The 16,225-nt window shown below is 42.7% G+C and overlaps 1 protein-coding gene across 1 annotated transcript in view; it reads left to right on the top strand.

Annotated features, from left to right (window-relative positions):
• Positions 1–16,225, top strand: part of SACM1L (SAC1 like phosphatidylinositide phosphatase) — a 60,110-nt gene that overhangs the window by 3,647 nt on the left and 40,238 nt on the right. The window contains exon 2 of the mRNA XM_021683230.2: positions 15,962–16,059. Coding sequence (XP_021538905.1) covers positions 15,962–16,059 — 98 coding nt within the window. The remainder of the gene's footprint in view (positions 1–15,961; positions 16,060–16,225) is intronic.

Raw genomic sequence — 16,225 nt, 5'->3', positions numbered from 1 at the left:
TTGTGCAGAGAGATTCTCAGTGAATCACCTAATGAACTTTCCAGTGTAGAGATACCACCAGCATTTCAAAATGAAACACTTGGGTACTTTGGAATGTATTCTTTTGAAGTAGCAGCAGCTTAAGTCATTCCATGTAGATGGTTGTCTTCCAATGCCTCTGTGAAGTCATAGGTTGATGTATATCCTCCATCACTGTTGAAGATGGAAGTAATTGCCCTTGGCCCCACAGTCAGGTCACACAGCCGAGCCATGGCAGAACTTGCCTTGGAACACAGCAGGCCCAGAGTCCAGAGATCTTTCCATTACACTGCATTATTCAAATTGCCTTTTTTCTTATCAGATTGCTTTCACCTTAGTCCTTGGATGTGCCTGGTTATAGAAGCGAGTCCCTTATATTTGAAAATAGTTGACATGTCCATATGGAAAACAATATTGATATGTTCAAAATTTAAAATTCTTTTAAAACACACAGGCAGTTCTAGATAATCTATTTTGTGACTCCTTTTTTCTTTTTAAGTTACTTGTGTAAAGCATAGATAATGTCAGACAATGATAAATTTGAAATTACCAAACAATTACAACAGAAATCCATTATTGGAAACATTTAAAGAACCCCTGCCTTTGAAAGGTCAGCTGAAATAGGCGTCAGAAAGGAAATACTTTAGAAAGAGAATTAGGCTGCAGCTTGCCTCTGGAGAAGCATTGTTCCCTCTGTTAAGTCACCTTTCCTTGTAAAAGGCTGCCATAGCTGTGAGGTCAGCGGGACAACTGTGACGTGACCCTGACCAGATGTAAACTGAGTCCCACAGCGATGAAGACATACGCGGTCTGTCCAGTACAAGCAGCAGTCAGCTTATTCACTCATCTCTTTGCAAGGAAGGATAGAGGGAAGGGAAGGTTATAAATGTGGGCACAGATACGCAGAGTTTATATCCAAGGTATTCGTTGGCTTGTGGGCTCAGGCTGGAGAGTCTAGGTTAGTGCTGGGTTGCATCAGATCACTTGCTGTGCTTGTTTTAAATGCATATTCCAGAGCCTCACAAGGGGCCTACTGAGTGGGGGGGAAAAAAAAATCTCTCAGGGTGGGGCCTGGGAATCTGCATGTTTAACGTTAGCTGTCCCGGTGGTTCTCAGGCACTCTGAAGCCAAGTGAGAACCAGAGCATACTGGGATGGTAGAACAGCATTCTTTGGAAGGCTTGGGGGCCCTGGAAAATTTTGCTGGGGATTAGAGCTTCAGATTAGGTGCTGTGAAAGAGTCTGGGTTTTGGAGCTAATGGTTCTTAGCACCTGCAGAGAATAGAAGTAGGTGGGACCCCAGGGTTTTGAGGAAGAAGATGGAATTAAAGTGCATTAGCTTCCTGGAAATATCAACTGGGATTGGGTTGTCTGGTATGAACCTGGGCTATAAGAAAGGTACCCTAGCAGTGGCTCGGTGAGGCGGGAACCCCTGGGACCCAAAGGGCGGATGGATGAGGGGTGGTGGGAGCACCTTCTGGGTATAGGTGTAGTGGGCTCAGAGGACGACCCTTCTTTACTGTCTGAGTGTTTACTTTTTGCTAGCCAGGTCTAGTATAATGTTATTCCTGTATGTTTTGAACCAGAGGTAGGATAGGTTTATTAAGACTTTGATTTAATTCTTATGTAAGATTTTTGAGGATACATATTTTTGCCAGAGTTTTGTGACTAGAGTCATTCCTCCTCCCCCTAGTCCCCAGCAGTCACCATTCTACTTTCTTTTCTTTTTTTTTTAAGATTTTATTTTTATTTATTTGATAGAGAGACAGCGAGAGCAGGAACACAAGCAGGGGGAGTGAGAGAGGGAGAAGCAGACCCCCCGCCGAGCAGGGAGCCTGATGTGGGGCTCGGTCCCAGGACCCCGGGATCATGACCTGAGCCAAAGGCAGACACTTAACGACTGAGCCACCCAGGCGCCCTCTACTTTCTTTCTCTGTGAATTTGACTCCTTTAAGTACGTCATAGAAGTGGAATCATCCAGTGTTTGTCTCTTTGTGACTGGCTTATTTCCACCTAGCATAATGTACTCAGAATTCATCCATGTTATAGTATGTGTCAGAATTTCCTTTTTAAGGCTGAATAATGCTCCATTTTGTGTATACAGCATTTTGTTTACCCGTTCATCCGTCAGTGGGTGCTTAGGTTGCTTCCACCTTTTTGGCTGTTGTGAATGATACTACTGTGAGCATGGGTGCATAAATATCTCTTTGAGACCTCGCTTTCAATTCTTTGGACCATATACCCAGAGGTGGAATTGCTGGATCATAAAGGTAATTCTATTTTTAATTTTTTTTTTTTAAAGATTTTATTCATTTTTTGACAGAGAGAGACACAGCGAGAGGGGGAACACAAGCAGGGGGAGCGGGAGAGGGAGAAGCAGGCCTCCCGTGGAGCAGGGAGCCCGATGCGGGGCTCGATCCCAGGACCCTGGGATCATGACCTGAGCCGAAGGCCGATGCATAACGACTGAGCCACCCAGGTGCCCCGCTATTTTTAATTTTATTGAGGAACTACCATGCTGTTTTCTTGCACTGGCTACACCATTTTATATTCCCACCAATAGCTCCCAGCATTCCAGTTTCTCTACATCCTTACCAACACTCATTATTCTCTGTTTGTTTTTCATAATAATGGGCGTGAGGTCAGCAAATAGTAATATTTTTGAAGTGGGTTAATTTTGCTCTCGGGATCGGACAGGATTTTGAAGAGGTTAGTTGTTGCCTAGAGATGTAAATGTTACATGGGGGGGGGGAAAGGAATGTTTTTAGACACTAGAAAATCATATTGCCAAGTCTGAAAAAAATTAAATATATTGCTTTTCTTAAAATTTGACAAGGGTAATTTTTTTTTTAAAGATTTTATTCATTTATTTAATTGACAGAGAGAGACAGCGAGAAAGGGAACACAAGCAGGGAGAGTGGGAGAGGGAGAAGCAGGCTTCCCGCCAAGCAGGAAGCCCGATGTGGGGCTCGATCCCAGGACCCTGGGATCATGACCTGAGCCGAAGGCAGATGCTTAACCAACTGAGCCACCCAGGCGCCCCGACAAGGGTAATTTTTAAAAAAGCACTCTTAAGAGCTAGTGAATCCCAGGTGGCTATAAGATTAAATGTATTTTTTTTTTTAAGATTTTATTTATTTGACAGAGGGAGATAGGGAGAGCAGGAACACAAGCAGGGGGAGTGGGAGAGGGAGAAACAGGCCTCCCGCCAAGCAGGGAGCTCGATGTAGGGCTCGATCCCAGGACCCTGGGATCATGACCCAAGTCAAAGGCAGACGCTTAATGACTGAGCCACCCAGGCTCAGATTAAATGCATTTCTATTAAGTATAATAGAATTGCCTGCGTTGAGTTTAACTCTTAGTCCTCTGAATTTTCTTTTTTATCTCATACTTGGTCAGCAATCTATAAAAGCAAAATAGTCAACCAAATGAAAGCAGTCAGAGTAGGAAGTGATTGTTGTTTAAGTATTCTGCTATTTTGATGAATCTTCCAGAATACGTGTCCTCTTAACACAAGGCAGAACCCAGGGTTGAGAGAAACAAGGCAGTAGTCTTGTCCCATTAGAGTTCATGGTTCATGCCTGTTGGATTTGGACAGCCTCGCCAGACAGTTTATACAGGACCAGAGCTCTTTTTACTGTACAGTATTATTTTGAACTTCAGAGGTTGATATCAACAGCATAGTTAATGACCATATAATCTTCTTGGTTGGAATCTCCTTGTCTTAACTTCTGAAATGTATTTCATAGAAAAAGTAATGTGAGAGTTTAATGAAATGAGAGACTTCACAGCAATTGAGGGCCATTCTTTTGGCTGTAGAGAAAGGATTTTCTCCCAGATTTTTGGTTCTCATTGAAGCTTCTGTCTCGGTTTCCATGTATTTATTATGTTGAGAATTCAGTATAGCCTGTTGGCTGGTTAATTTTGAAAAGCTCCAGGCGGAAATTGGCACCAGTGACACTTTGTAGACTTTCTAGTCAGAGAACTGTTCCCTCTTTGCCCTCTCGTTAGTTACGCCATACCCTCCAGTCCAGTTACCGTTTGACCCGCCAAGATCTTTCCTTAGCTAGGAGAAAGGAAAACAGTTTTTAAATCCTTTTTAACTCTGTCACTGAGCCAAAGAAAACATTAGTTAAGGGCCATAGAAAAAACCCAGCTTAATGTAGATACTTGCTGACTGATTATGTTGTATTCTCTAAGAATAGTGATTGAGCTTCTGCAGTCGTCTTGTGTGAGAAACACCAAGGAGAATGGATAAGCAGAGTCCTTGTCTACAGAGACCTGGTAGCCTATTTGGTGAAGCTCCCCAAACAAAAATAACAATAAGGCCATGCACACCAGCAAAAATTACACCACTGGATGGTTTACTCAGGTGTTTCTGATAGTAAGTGCTAGAGAGCTGAAGTTAATTTCACTAGCTTTTGAAATGAAATCTGGGGAGCATAAAACTTACAGAATACAATTTACTGGGTAAAGCACATATACTTCAGGTCAATATTAAGGGCAATTAAAGAGTGGTGGGAAGAGGAAGACCGCAAAGGGATGTGTAGATGTCTCTGAGTTGAGATGACACCTGCTGTGATCATTAGTGGGATTCTGAGTCCTCACTTAGGATGACTCTTCTTAGAAATGTTGATTAGCTGGCATTCACTGTTCATATCTTCATTGCTCTAGTTCTTAAGCTGTTTTCAGTAGTATTATCAGAATAGGCTGGTGGCAGCACCAGCAACTTGGATTCTAGCAGCATCGCTCTGAGAGGCAGGATCCAGCAACTGTCCCAGAGCCTTTGTTGGGCTAGAATTCTCTATCTCGATCCACAATTACTCTTATTTTTGTTTTTGGTATTTTAACACATTATTTATGTATTTATTTATAAAATATTTTATTACTAGAGAGAGTGAGAGAGCACGGGGGTGAATGGAGGGAGAGGGAGAAGCAGACTCCCCACTGAGCAGGGAGCCCGCGGGTCAGGGCCAGGCTTATCCCTGGACCTTGGAATCGTGACCTCAGCCAAAGGCAGACGCTTAACCAACTGAACCACCCAGGCGCCCCTTAACACATTTTTAAAACTTAATTTTTATTTTAATATAATACCTGTATATGGTTTAAAAGTCATCAGTACACAGAGCTTATAATAAAAGAGAGCACCCTTCTGCACTCCCAATTCCTACTGTCCCAGGGACATCGACTTTCAACTTGTTAAGCAATTTCTTCTGGTATTTTACTCCACATTTCTTTCTTTCTTTCCTTTCTTTTTGTTTTAAAGATTTTATTTTTTACGTGATCTCTGTACCCAGCATGGGGCTTGAACTTAAAACCCGGTATCAGGAGTCATATGCTCCAGTGACTGAGCCAGCCAGATGCCCCTTTATTCCACATTTCTGAACAGCATGCTTGTACTGCTGTTTCCTGCATTTTTTCAGTTTTAGTTATCTGATGACTTCCTACAGAGGATGAGAATTTAGCTTTTATACCCCTCCCTCTTTTCCTCCCTTCTCCTCTCAGTATATTTATAGTCAGAGATTCAGTGTTCACATTACTGTGCTCATGTAGATAGGGTTCAAATGAAGTCAGTAGTATATTTCCTCGTAAAAATGTTTTGCTTTTCCTGGAATTGAAAGGTTCCTTTTATCTTTTTATTTGCATGACTTTTTAAAAACTGTGCTATTGCTAATGAATCTTCAGTCTATGGGACAGCAGTAAAATTCCTCTGAAACACCTTGGGTAACTGAATTCATTTTCTTCTCTGAGATTTACTTCTGGGAGCCCGGTACCCCCTGCTTCAATCCGTACTGGCTTTTCTTTAGGCCTGTTGCATAGCTGTGGTCCCAGACAATACCTTCGTCAGGAGAATTTTTTTTCCACTTCTGTCCTGTTTTGGATTCTCAGACTACCTTTTGATCTATTCCATTTTGGTGAAACAAACTTTTCCTTCTCAGAAAGATATCTTTTGAGATGTTGTACATCTGAAGGTGTTTTCATTCTTTCCTCACACTTGTTTGATAGTGTGGTTAAGATAGAATTCTCAATTAGAAATTATTATCCTGTGGAATTTTAAAGACCTGCTGTTGAATAATGCAGTGTGTTGTTGCTGGATAATCCAGTATTGTGACTGTTGAATATTTCAATGCTGCTTTCTTCTTTTTAATTTTTTTATTTTTTCTGGAAACTTCAGGATTGTTTTTGTATGGTGTTTTGAAGTTTAATGCTTAGTGTGTCTGTGTGTTTTCCGTTTTGTTTTTGTTTTTCACTATTTCTTTGAAATATTTTCTTTCCTTTTTTCTTGTGTGCTCTTTTGGAATTCCTGCTGAATTTATGTTGAATATTCTGGATCAGGCTCTTCTCTCTTTCCCCCTCCCTCCCCCCCTCCTTCCCTCTTTCCCCCACTCCCCCCCACTTCCTTCCTGTGTTTTCCTGTTTTAGAGCTCTTACCTTTTTATTCTGTTCTCATGGAGAGTTCTTCAGTTTTATCATCCAGTCTTTCTGTTGAATAGTCAAATTATTATTTCTGCTCTCAGTCCAAGAATATGTTCTTGCTTTCTAAATGTGCTTTTCTTGTTCTTATTTCATGAATGCAATGTCTTCTCTCTGAGGCCATCAATTATAAATGTGTTTTGAAGTTGTAGTCTGTTCTTGGCATAGTTTGTTTATCCAGAGTTGTTTTTCTGTTTGTTTTGGACTCTTTCTTATGTGATGGAACCTTTCCTAATATCTGGTGATCCTTGACTGTCATTTCATGTTGAGGAAGGAGGCACTAAAAATTGATTGGAGGGTCTGCTTGTGGGTCAGGACTTACCAACTGGTGGCCTTTGTGTAGAGTGATTGCACAGGAACTCAACTCTTTCATGTTGAGGTGGGAAGCTGAAGGTCAGCAGTTGCTGGTCTTTGCTTTCAGGACAACAAGTTTTTTCAGAGACGGTATTCAAAGCTCCTGTGAGGGCTCAGGGAGAGGGATGATGTGAGCTGGGCTGCCAGCATTCTGGGAATCTGGCAGAGGAAGAGGGTTGGATGAGTTTTCCAGTCTCTAAGTAGACCTTCTTTGTCTCCCAACTTCACTTGGCTCTCTCCCTGGTCCTCAGCTGTGCCTGATGTCTGGAGGCCAGAGAGCATCTTCTGTTGAATTGTTCTAAGCATTAAATCCCAGGGTCAGGGGGGACAGGTGCCTGCTGTAGGTTTGGTGGGGATCTGAGCGACTTACACAGACTGTGAGCCACCTCACCCCTACCTACCCCAGTCCTTAGTACCTTTTCCTTCTGGTTCTTGAGGCTTTTCAGCATTCTGCTGCTGGAATCTGCTTGCTTTGTTGGCTCTCACCCCACCGGTGATGAGTCTCTGTGGTGACTTGGTGAGTCAGCCCATTTCCAAGCACTCTCCCTCTTCCAGACCTGCATTTGAATGTCTAGTGTCTGCCCCACGTGCTGCACGCACCTCTTGGTACCCCCCAGATTCCATGTTCTGAAAGAATATCAGGGCTTTTTTTAGTGGTTGGTGTTTACTCTTGGAAATTCATTTCATTCTACTTCAGTTAAAATTTTAATTTGTTGATCTTCTCATTTCAAATGTGTCTGTCTAGACTAGAAGTGTTAATAGAAGTGTCACCTTCTTTTTTTAAAAATTTTTTATTGTTATGTTAATCACCATACATTACATCATTAGTTTTTGATGTAGTGTTCCATGATTCATTGTTTGCATATAACACCCAGTGCTCCATGCAGAACGTGCCCTCTTTAATACCCATCACCAGGCTAACCCATTCTCCCACCCCCTCCCCGGAAGTGTCACCTTCTTATAAAAGAAAATTTAAGTTTCTAACTTTATAATTTTTAGGACTCTAAGGACTTAGTGAAGTCACTAACTTTGTGATTATCAGGAATATGACAATTAGTAAAGGCTTAGTTTTATAGCTCTCTACTTTTTTGTATATGATTGAAAGTCTTAATCCAAGATGTATGTATTTTATCAGTGTTCCCACACTTTCTCACATCAGTTTTAAGTTTAGATACCAGATTGGGAAAAACTTTAATTGCTTATAGTAGGGATACTTTTTATTTCATATATATTTTAAAACTTTTGCTTATTATTTTATTTAATTTTTAGAGAGAGAGAGTGTAGGTAGGGGTAGAGAGGTGGGTAGGGGCAGCGGGAGAGGGAGAGAAAGAGGGAGGGAGAATCTTAAGCAGGCTCCATGCTCAGCACCTAGCCTGATGTGCGGCTTGATCTCATGACCTTGAGATCATGACCTGAGCTGAAATCAAGAGTGAGAAGCTTAAAAATGACTGAACCAACCAGGAGCCCCTAACCTTTTATTTTTTTAAGTCATCTCTACACCTAGTATGGGGCTCAAACTTACAACCCTGAGTTCAAGAGTTGCATGATCTAACAACTGAGCCAGCCAGGTACTCCTATTCCATATATGTTGTCAAAAGATATATATATGTGCATGTTTTATATAACTTTGTATGTATACATATATATATAAATTTTTAATAGGAGACTTTTCTACTCTTATAAACACTGGATTTTACAGTGAATATTTTATCAGTAACTGAAAGGTATCTGTTAGGTTACACACCGCAACTTATATATGGAAACAAGTGTGACTTTCCAGTTGATTGATTTCATTCAAATAATTTATTTTCATTATAGAAGTTTTACAAGTGAAAAGCTTAAATGCATTTATATAGATAAAGGTAGTCAGGGGCACCTGGGTGGCTCAGTTGGTTGGGCGTCTGCTTTCGGTTCAGGTCCCAGGGTCCTGGGATTGAGCCCTACGTGGGGCTCCCTGCTCAGTGGGGAGTCTTCTGCTCCCTCTCCCTCTGCCACTCTCCCTGCTTATGTGTTCTCTCTCTCTCGCTGTCTCAAATAAATAAAATCTTCAAAGAAAAAAAGAGATAAAGGTAGTCAAAGTGTAAGAGGGTGAGCCACTGAGGGAAAACAGTATGCCTTTTTCTACTGGCTCTTTGTTGAGCTGCAAGCTCTGTTTTGTGCATTGTATTAAAAAGTGGAGGAATTTGATTTCTCAGATTATATGTTGATTAGTCATCTTTTTGTATGAAAAGTAACATTGATTATTAAAGAAGCGACACACCATTCATTCACGTGGAGAATTGTGCTAACCCTGTCCCCCCAAATACAGCTGTGAACGGAGAGGAGCATTGGCCCCTGAGCAAGATGAAGAACACGGATACAGTAACACCCAAGGACTTCACACTATGGTCACAATTGTGTAGCCTTCCTCAGGCCTCGTTTCAGACGTAAAACTGAAGCACTTGAGTAGGAACCCAGGCGATGGCTTTGTCAGGAGACTAAAAACGGCACAGGAGTTAAAAAACAGAACCCACAGTGGTCTGAGATCTTTCAGTAAAGTGATAATGCTGCCATCTCTCAGAGTCTCTTCTTGGTGCTGGATACGGTGCGTGTGTTCTCTCGGCTGTCTCCGGTGGAGTGAGCTGGGCCCGGAATTTCAGTGGTTTGTTCAGGGACTCGTGGGGCTGGGCTTCAAACCAGCTCTGTACAAAGCTGTAACTTTTCCAGCATACTCTATTTCTAGAACTTGAAGACACCGTCATGTTTTCATGGGATGGCACAGACATCGGTGTGTTCAGAATAGACCCTAGTCAGTCAAGAAAACATGGTTCCTTATATTGAGATTAATGAGGAGAGGCTTTGGTTTAATAAAATTAAAATTACAGACTTTCCATTAAAAGTGGTTTAAAAAAGGTTTCTCACTTAGGGGCCCAAACACCAGGTATCAAAAAATTCCACTGAGGGGACGCCTGGGTGGCTCAGTTGGTTAAGCGACTGCCTTCGGCTCAGGTCATGATCCTGGAGTCCCGGGATCGAGTCCCACGTCGGGCTCCCTGCTCAGCGGGGAGTCTGCTTCTCCCTCTGACCCTCCCCCCTCTCATGTGCTCTCTCTCTCTCTCTCTCATTCTCTCTCTCAAATAAATAAAATAAAATCTTTAAAAAAAAAAAATTCCACTGAGGGAAGCATCTCATTGCTTTAGTGTCAGGACGATATTGTATCTGTGGATTGGGTTTTGGTGGGGGATTAATGTGAGGGTAGTTCATTCTCCAGGGGATTTGATCCCTGTGTCAGTTTTCTGTTGCTGCTGTACCAAATGACCATAAACTGAGGGACTTAGAACAAGACAGCTGGGTTATCTCAGGCCTTCTGCAGGTCAGAAGTCCAACACGGGCCTCAGTGGGGTGAAATCAGGGTATCAGCAGGGCTGCATTCCACACTGAAGGCTGGGGGAAGAATCCTCTTACAAGCTCATTCAGGGTGTTGACCATATACAGTTGCTGTGGTTGTGGGATTGAGGTTCCTGTTTCCTTGCTGGCTGTAAGCATGGGGCCACTCTTAGTTTCTAGAAGCCTCTCTCCTGTCCTTGCATGTGGCCCCAACATCTCAGGAGCCATCAGCAGCTTATCAAATCCGTCTCATACCAGAAGTTTCCCGTTCCCCTTCTGCTGCACCTCTCTGACTGGCTCTCCTTTCCTTCTGCTTTTACGGGCTCCTGTGATGCATGTGATTCCATTGGGGCCCACCCCGACTACCTAAGGTAATCCTGTTTTAAGGTCAGTTGATTAGTAACCTTGATTCCATCTGCAGGGCAGTACCTAGATTGAATGAGTGAGTAATCAGGAGATGGGGATCTTGCGGGGACATCTCTAACTAGAATGCAGTCTACCACAGTCACTTCGACGATACAATTTAATTTCCAGCACATTCTGTCTGTGGTTTAATTGTTCAGACTTTTTTTTTAATCTTTTTTTTTTTAAAGATTTTATTTATTTATTTGAGAGAGAAAGAGAGCATGGGCAGAGAGAGGGAGAGGCAGACTCCCCGCTAAGCGGGGAACCCGATGTGGGGCTCGATCCCAGGACCCTGAGATTATGACCTGATCCGAAGGCAGACACTTAACCGACTGAGCCACCCAGGCGCCCCTCATTGTTCAACTTTTGACTATGCAGAGTAAAAATGATTGCTGGAAGAAGTAGCAAGGTGTAACCAGCATTGCATGCAGGCTTCTTAAAGCTAACATTGTCTTTTGTACTAAAAGCTTTTTTCTTGTTATAGAGTCATATTTACAAATAAATCAAGAAAGACATTCATTCATAATTTTTATTCACATTCTGTATTATTCTGGAATATTTTTGATAAATCAGAACTCTGTTTTATATGGTCTTGATCTTTGGGGATATATATTTAGAAGATATAGTTTGATTCCAGTATCTTCCTATCAAAACCAAATTGTTCAGAGGTGGCCCATGTGGCAAAGATATCAGAACCTTCCATTGTATTATTTCTTTAAAATGTGAATTAAATTAAATAACTTTTCTGGTCCTTTCATGAAAATTTGCAACTTCTCCCTTCTCTGTTAAAGGATGTTTTTGTTAATGATAAAAAGTTACCACACCTATGAGGCAGACCTTTTATTCTTTGCAAAAGTACTTCATAAATGCTCATTTAATTCCTGCTGTCTATGAAATAGTTAGGGTAAGCATTCTCATCCCCAGGCTTAATGAAGGGCTGAGATTATTGGGTGTCCCCATCGGGTGGGGCTGGCAGGAGCGGGGCGGTGAAAGAATTCACCCAAGGCAGAACAAAAGAGATAGAAGTTTTTTTATTTATTTATTTTAAGATTTTATTTATTTATTTGACAGAGACACAGAGAGGGAACACAAGCAGAGGGAATGGGAGAGGGAGAAGCAGGCCTCTCACTAACAGGGGGCCCGATGCGGGGCTCGATCCCAGGACCCTGGGATCATGACCTGAGCCGAAGGCAGACGCTTAATGACTGAGCCACCCAGGCGCCCCGAGATAGAAGTTTATTGAATAAACAGCAGGGGAGTGGCAGACAGGACAGCAGAGGAGAAGCTGTTTGCCAGGAGGCAGGGGTGAGGGTGGAGTGAGGGAGCATGGGGCATCACTGTGCCTGGTTGTAAGTAGCTCATTGGTTAGTAAAGCCCTATGGCTATTTCGGGGTGGGTTGTTTAATAAACCTGTTTGCATTGCTTCTTTGCATTCAGCTTGGTGGTCGCTGTGAGCCCTTTGCCTTGCTCAGGTTCCAAGCCTCTTGCCTAAATGTGGCCCTTTATCTCTGACCTCCCCCCCCCCCCCACCAAAGATATATCCTCCAATCATATGACTCACCAATATACATCTGAAGGTTCTCATGACTGAGGGTTTACTAAACAATAATAGACGACCTTTCCCAACAATAGCTAGCCCCTTCAGGATCCTGGAAACCTGTTGCCAGAATACCTGGGAGGCTTATGCCTAACCCCCTCCCAACTTGGAAGTATATCATGGGCCACTCCTCACCACCCCAGTGCACCTCTTTCTGCCCACAGGTCCTGTCCCCGGGCTTTAATAAAACCACCTTTTTGGGGCGCCTGGGTGGCTCAGTCGTTAAGCGTCTGCCTTCGGCTCAGGTCATGATCCCAGGGTCCTGGGATCGAGCCCCGCATTGGGCTCCCTGCTCAGTGGGGAGCCTGCTTCTCTCTCTCCCACTCCCCCTGCTTGTGTTCCCTCTCTTGCTGTGTCTCTCTCTGTCAAATAAATAAATAAAATCTTTAAAAAAAATAAAAATAAAAATAAAAAAATAAAACCACCTTTTTGCACCAAAGACGTCTCAAGAATTCTTTCTTGGCCGTTGGCTTCAAACCCTAACCATCAGTTTTGATTTCCCATCTAAACAAGGCCCCCATGTGTTTGTTGATTGACCGTGATTCTGGGTGGTTGCTTTGGCCTACAGGGGCCCAGAACAAGTCTTTGGGAGTTGACTTAACACTGAAGCAGCATTGGTAATGGACTGCTCCTTAGCAATGCTGTAATCATTATTTTAGAAGAGAACAGAGGAGAGATTCATTTGAACCTTGTGAAAAGAACTCCTGGAGTTTCTCCAGACATCAGAGGTGGGACAGGATGTTCGATATAGCACCAGCCATGGGCACTCTTTCAGGTCCTAAGCCTGTTTAAGCCTCAAAGAATGCCCTGGGGCATCTGTGCTCTATCTGCGCAGACCCGCACACATGGCGTGTATGAGATGCGGGGGTGGGGGGTGCTCTCAGGAGGGGGCTTGTCAGAATGGCTTCTGCTTTGGAGACAGCGCTTTCTTTGAAAGCTTTTATTGATTTCATAAAGAAGTCTTGTTTTTGAGGTCTGTTTTTTATTGAAATTTTTTTCCAGGGTGTTATTTTTTATCTCTCCCCTACCTTCCAGTCCCCTAATGCTTGTGTAATGCTTCACACATGGTTAGCCTTCAGTAAATGTATTGACTCACTCTTAGCAGTTTATGCTTGCACACAACATCTGCAGACAAGGACTGGCATGTTGATTTGGTTTTGTTTTGTTTTCATGATCTAAGACTAGAGATAACTACCCTATGAGTAGATTGTCTGGAAATTTGCTTTATTCCTTTTAGTTGGTTTCAGGACCTCTCAGTTTAAAAAAAAAATAGCTTTATTGGAAGTATATTTGGGCAGACAGTAAACTCCACGTATTTCAAGGGTACAGTAGTATTACACATTTTGACGTTTTTCTTTTTTTTTTTTTTTAGATTTTTAAATTTATTTGTCAGAGAGAGAGAGAGCACAAGTGGGGGGAGCAGCAGAGGCAGAGGGAGAAGCAGGCTCCCCACTGAGCAGGGAGCCCGATGCGGGGCTCGATCCCAGGACCCCGGGATCACGACCCGAGCCGAAGGCAGACGCCTAACGACTGAGCCACCCAGGCGTCCCTTGACGTTTTTCTATACCCACAAAACCATCACCAGTATCAAGATAATGAACACCTCCGTCACCCCGGAAAGTTTCCTTGCGCCAGCAACCCCGCCCTTTCCCTCTCTGTACAAGTGAAGCATATAACTCCCGTGAGATCAGCCTTTCCACCTCTAGGTAGTCACCCAGGAGAAATGAAGGGGTGTGTCTACCTTAGACTTGTACAAGAAAGTTCACAGAACCTTTATTCGTAATATCTCAAACTGGAAGCAGCTCCGATGTCCATCAACAAGTGAATGGATAAACAGATGGTGATATATTTACTGGAATGCTACTCGGCATTGTAAAAAGGAATGAACTCTTGTATTTGGTTTGAGTTGAAGACCCCCATATTTAAAGCAGATTTGTCTTTGTTGTATTTTGCTTGATTTGTATTAAAATGGATCGATTTTCATTCTCTTAGCAACTCCCCCCCCCCCCCCCCGCGCCCCTGGAGGAAACTAGCCTAATATTAAAAAGTTGGTTACAGATGAACCATAACAGGATGTAAGTTGCATTTGGATCCTTAAAAGTTGAGAGCTTGTAGTCAGAAAGTACAGTACGGTCTGGCCTGCTGCAGGACTTGGTCCTGTAATGCCAGGTAGTCTAAACACCATCGTATGTAGGAAATGGTGTCGGTGATGGCCGTGTGGCTTTGTTTAAGATTTTTCACAGGCAGGGCCAGTGGAATAGAGGAAGTAGAGTTTAAAATAGGAAAGGACAAAGCCCTCACATTGGCTGCTACACAGATGGAAATTCTTTCAAATGAGGCTTAAGGCAATAAAGATTAGTTCCTGGAAAATACAAACAAAACAAAACAGAACACCGCACAGAAAGAAAACTGGTTCCTTCCCCAGGCCTGGTCCGCTCCTGGACGGTTGTACGTCCTCCTGCATTGTTTTCACTGTATTGTTTGTGGGAGGAGTTACTGTTTCCCGAGGCAGCCCCTGACCTCCAGCACCCTGCTCGCTTGCCTGGGTTATCCCTGAGTTATCCTGGTGTTCTCCTGAGGAGCCGCAAAGTGTGTTTTTTGTTGGACTCTGGTTACAAAGTTGCATCTGCTCTGAGTAGTCTGTCCCAATCCTGATTTTACCCCCTTTATTTCTTATTTTGCAGAATGAGAAGTTTTTTTTTTTTTCCTCATTCTCATTTTTTTTTTATATGGCATTCTAACAACAAAAACAAAAATGCCCAGGGGCGCCTGGGTGGCTCAGTTGGTTAAGCGACTGCCTTCGGCTCAGGTCATGATCCTGGAGTCCTCGGATCGAGTCCCGCATCGGACTCCCTGCTCGGCGGGGAGTCTGCCTCTCCCTCTGACCCTCCTCCCTCTCATGCTCTCTGTCTCTCATTCTCTCTCTCTCAAATAAATAAATAAAATCTAAAAAAAAAAAAAATGCCCAAATGTTAAAGTAGTTTATTTATTTTTTTTTTAAGATTTTATTTATTTATTTGATAGAGGGCAACAAGCAGCGGGGAGTGGCGGGCAGAGTGAGAGGCAGAAGCAGACTCCTCGCTGAGCAGAGAGCCTGATGCCGGCTAGACCCCAGGACCAGGAGATCATGACCTGAGCCGAAGGCAAATGTTTAGCTAACTGAGCCACCGACGTGCCCCTAAAGTAGTTTATTTTAAACAGTTTCCTGGAAATGTTTTATTTGAAATATATTTCTTGTACTTTTAGTTAATATATCTTCCTTACTATGTGTCAGATGTTATTCTAAGGGCCTATCAAAAATGAGCTTATTTTATCCCCACGACAGTGTTGTTTGATTTCTGATATTATTTCTGTTTTATGAATAAGGGAACTGAAGAACAGAGAGGATGAGTAATTTGCCTAAGTTCACACAGCCTGATTAGCCTGGTTCTGTAGACCGGGTTCCTGACTACTATCTACATTCTGCACTATGTTGAATGTAATAAGTTAGAATTTATTATGATTTTCTTGTGTAAGTCAAACTGGTTTTACAGCAAACCTTGTGAGCGTAATATACCAGTGAAAACAGTTGCAGTGAATGTGTCAGGACAGCAAAACACCTATTCAGTAGCTGGGAAATCAATTTGATGTCAAATTTAAGCACTGCTGAGGCTGTTACAATAAATAGGTTTGTGTTTTTTGTTGTTGTTTTTTTAGAAGCCTGCATTTCATCTGCTGTGGTTATTTATAGTTTTTAATTTCTTCTTAGGCATGTCACACCTGAAAAATTTTATGTGGAAGCTTGTGATGATGGAGCAGATGACGTACTTGTCATCGACCGCGTGTCCACAGAAGTTACCCTGTCAGGTATTTCTCAGCTGGGGGCAGAAGCAGCCTCGAGACAGACTCTGTACCGCAGTTGCAGTAATTAAAATAAACGATCGGGGGTATATCTGTGTGTGGCTCTCTGAGTCTCGTCTTATAACTTTGAATTCCTGCCACCTCATTTGATTGTTACGCATTCGTTTTATGC

This window comes from Neomonachus schauinslandi, chromosome 1 (assembly GCF_002201575.2).
Source record: "Neomonachus schauinslandi chromosome 1, ASM220157v2, whole genome shotgun sequence".
Lineage (NCBI taxonomy): Eukaryota > Metazoa > Chordata > Mammalia > Carnivora > Phocidae > Neomonachus > Neomonachus schauinslandi.
This window is presented reverse-complemented; position numbering and strand designations above follow the sequence as displayed.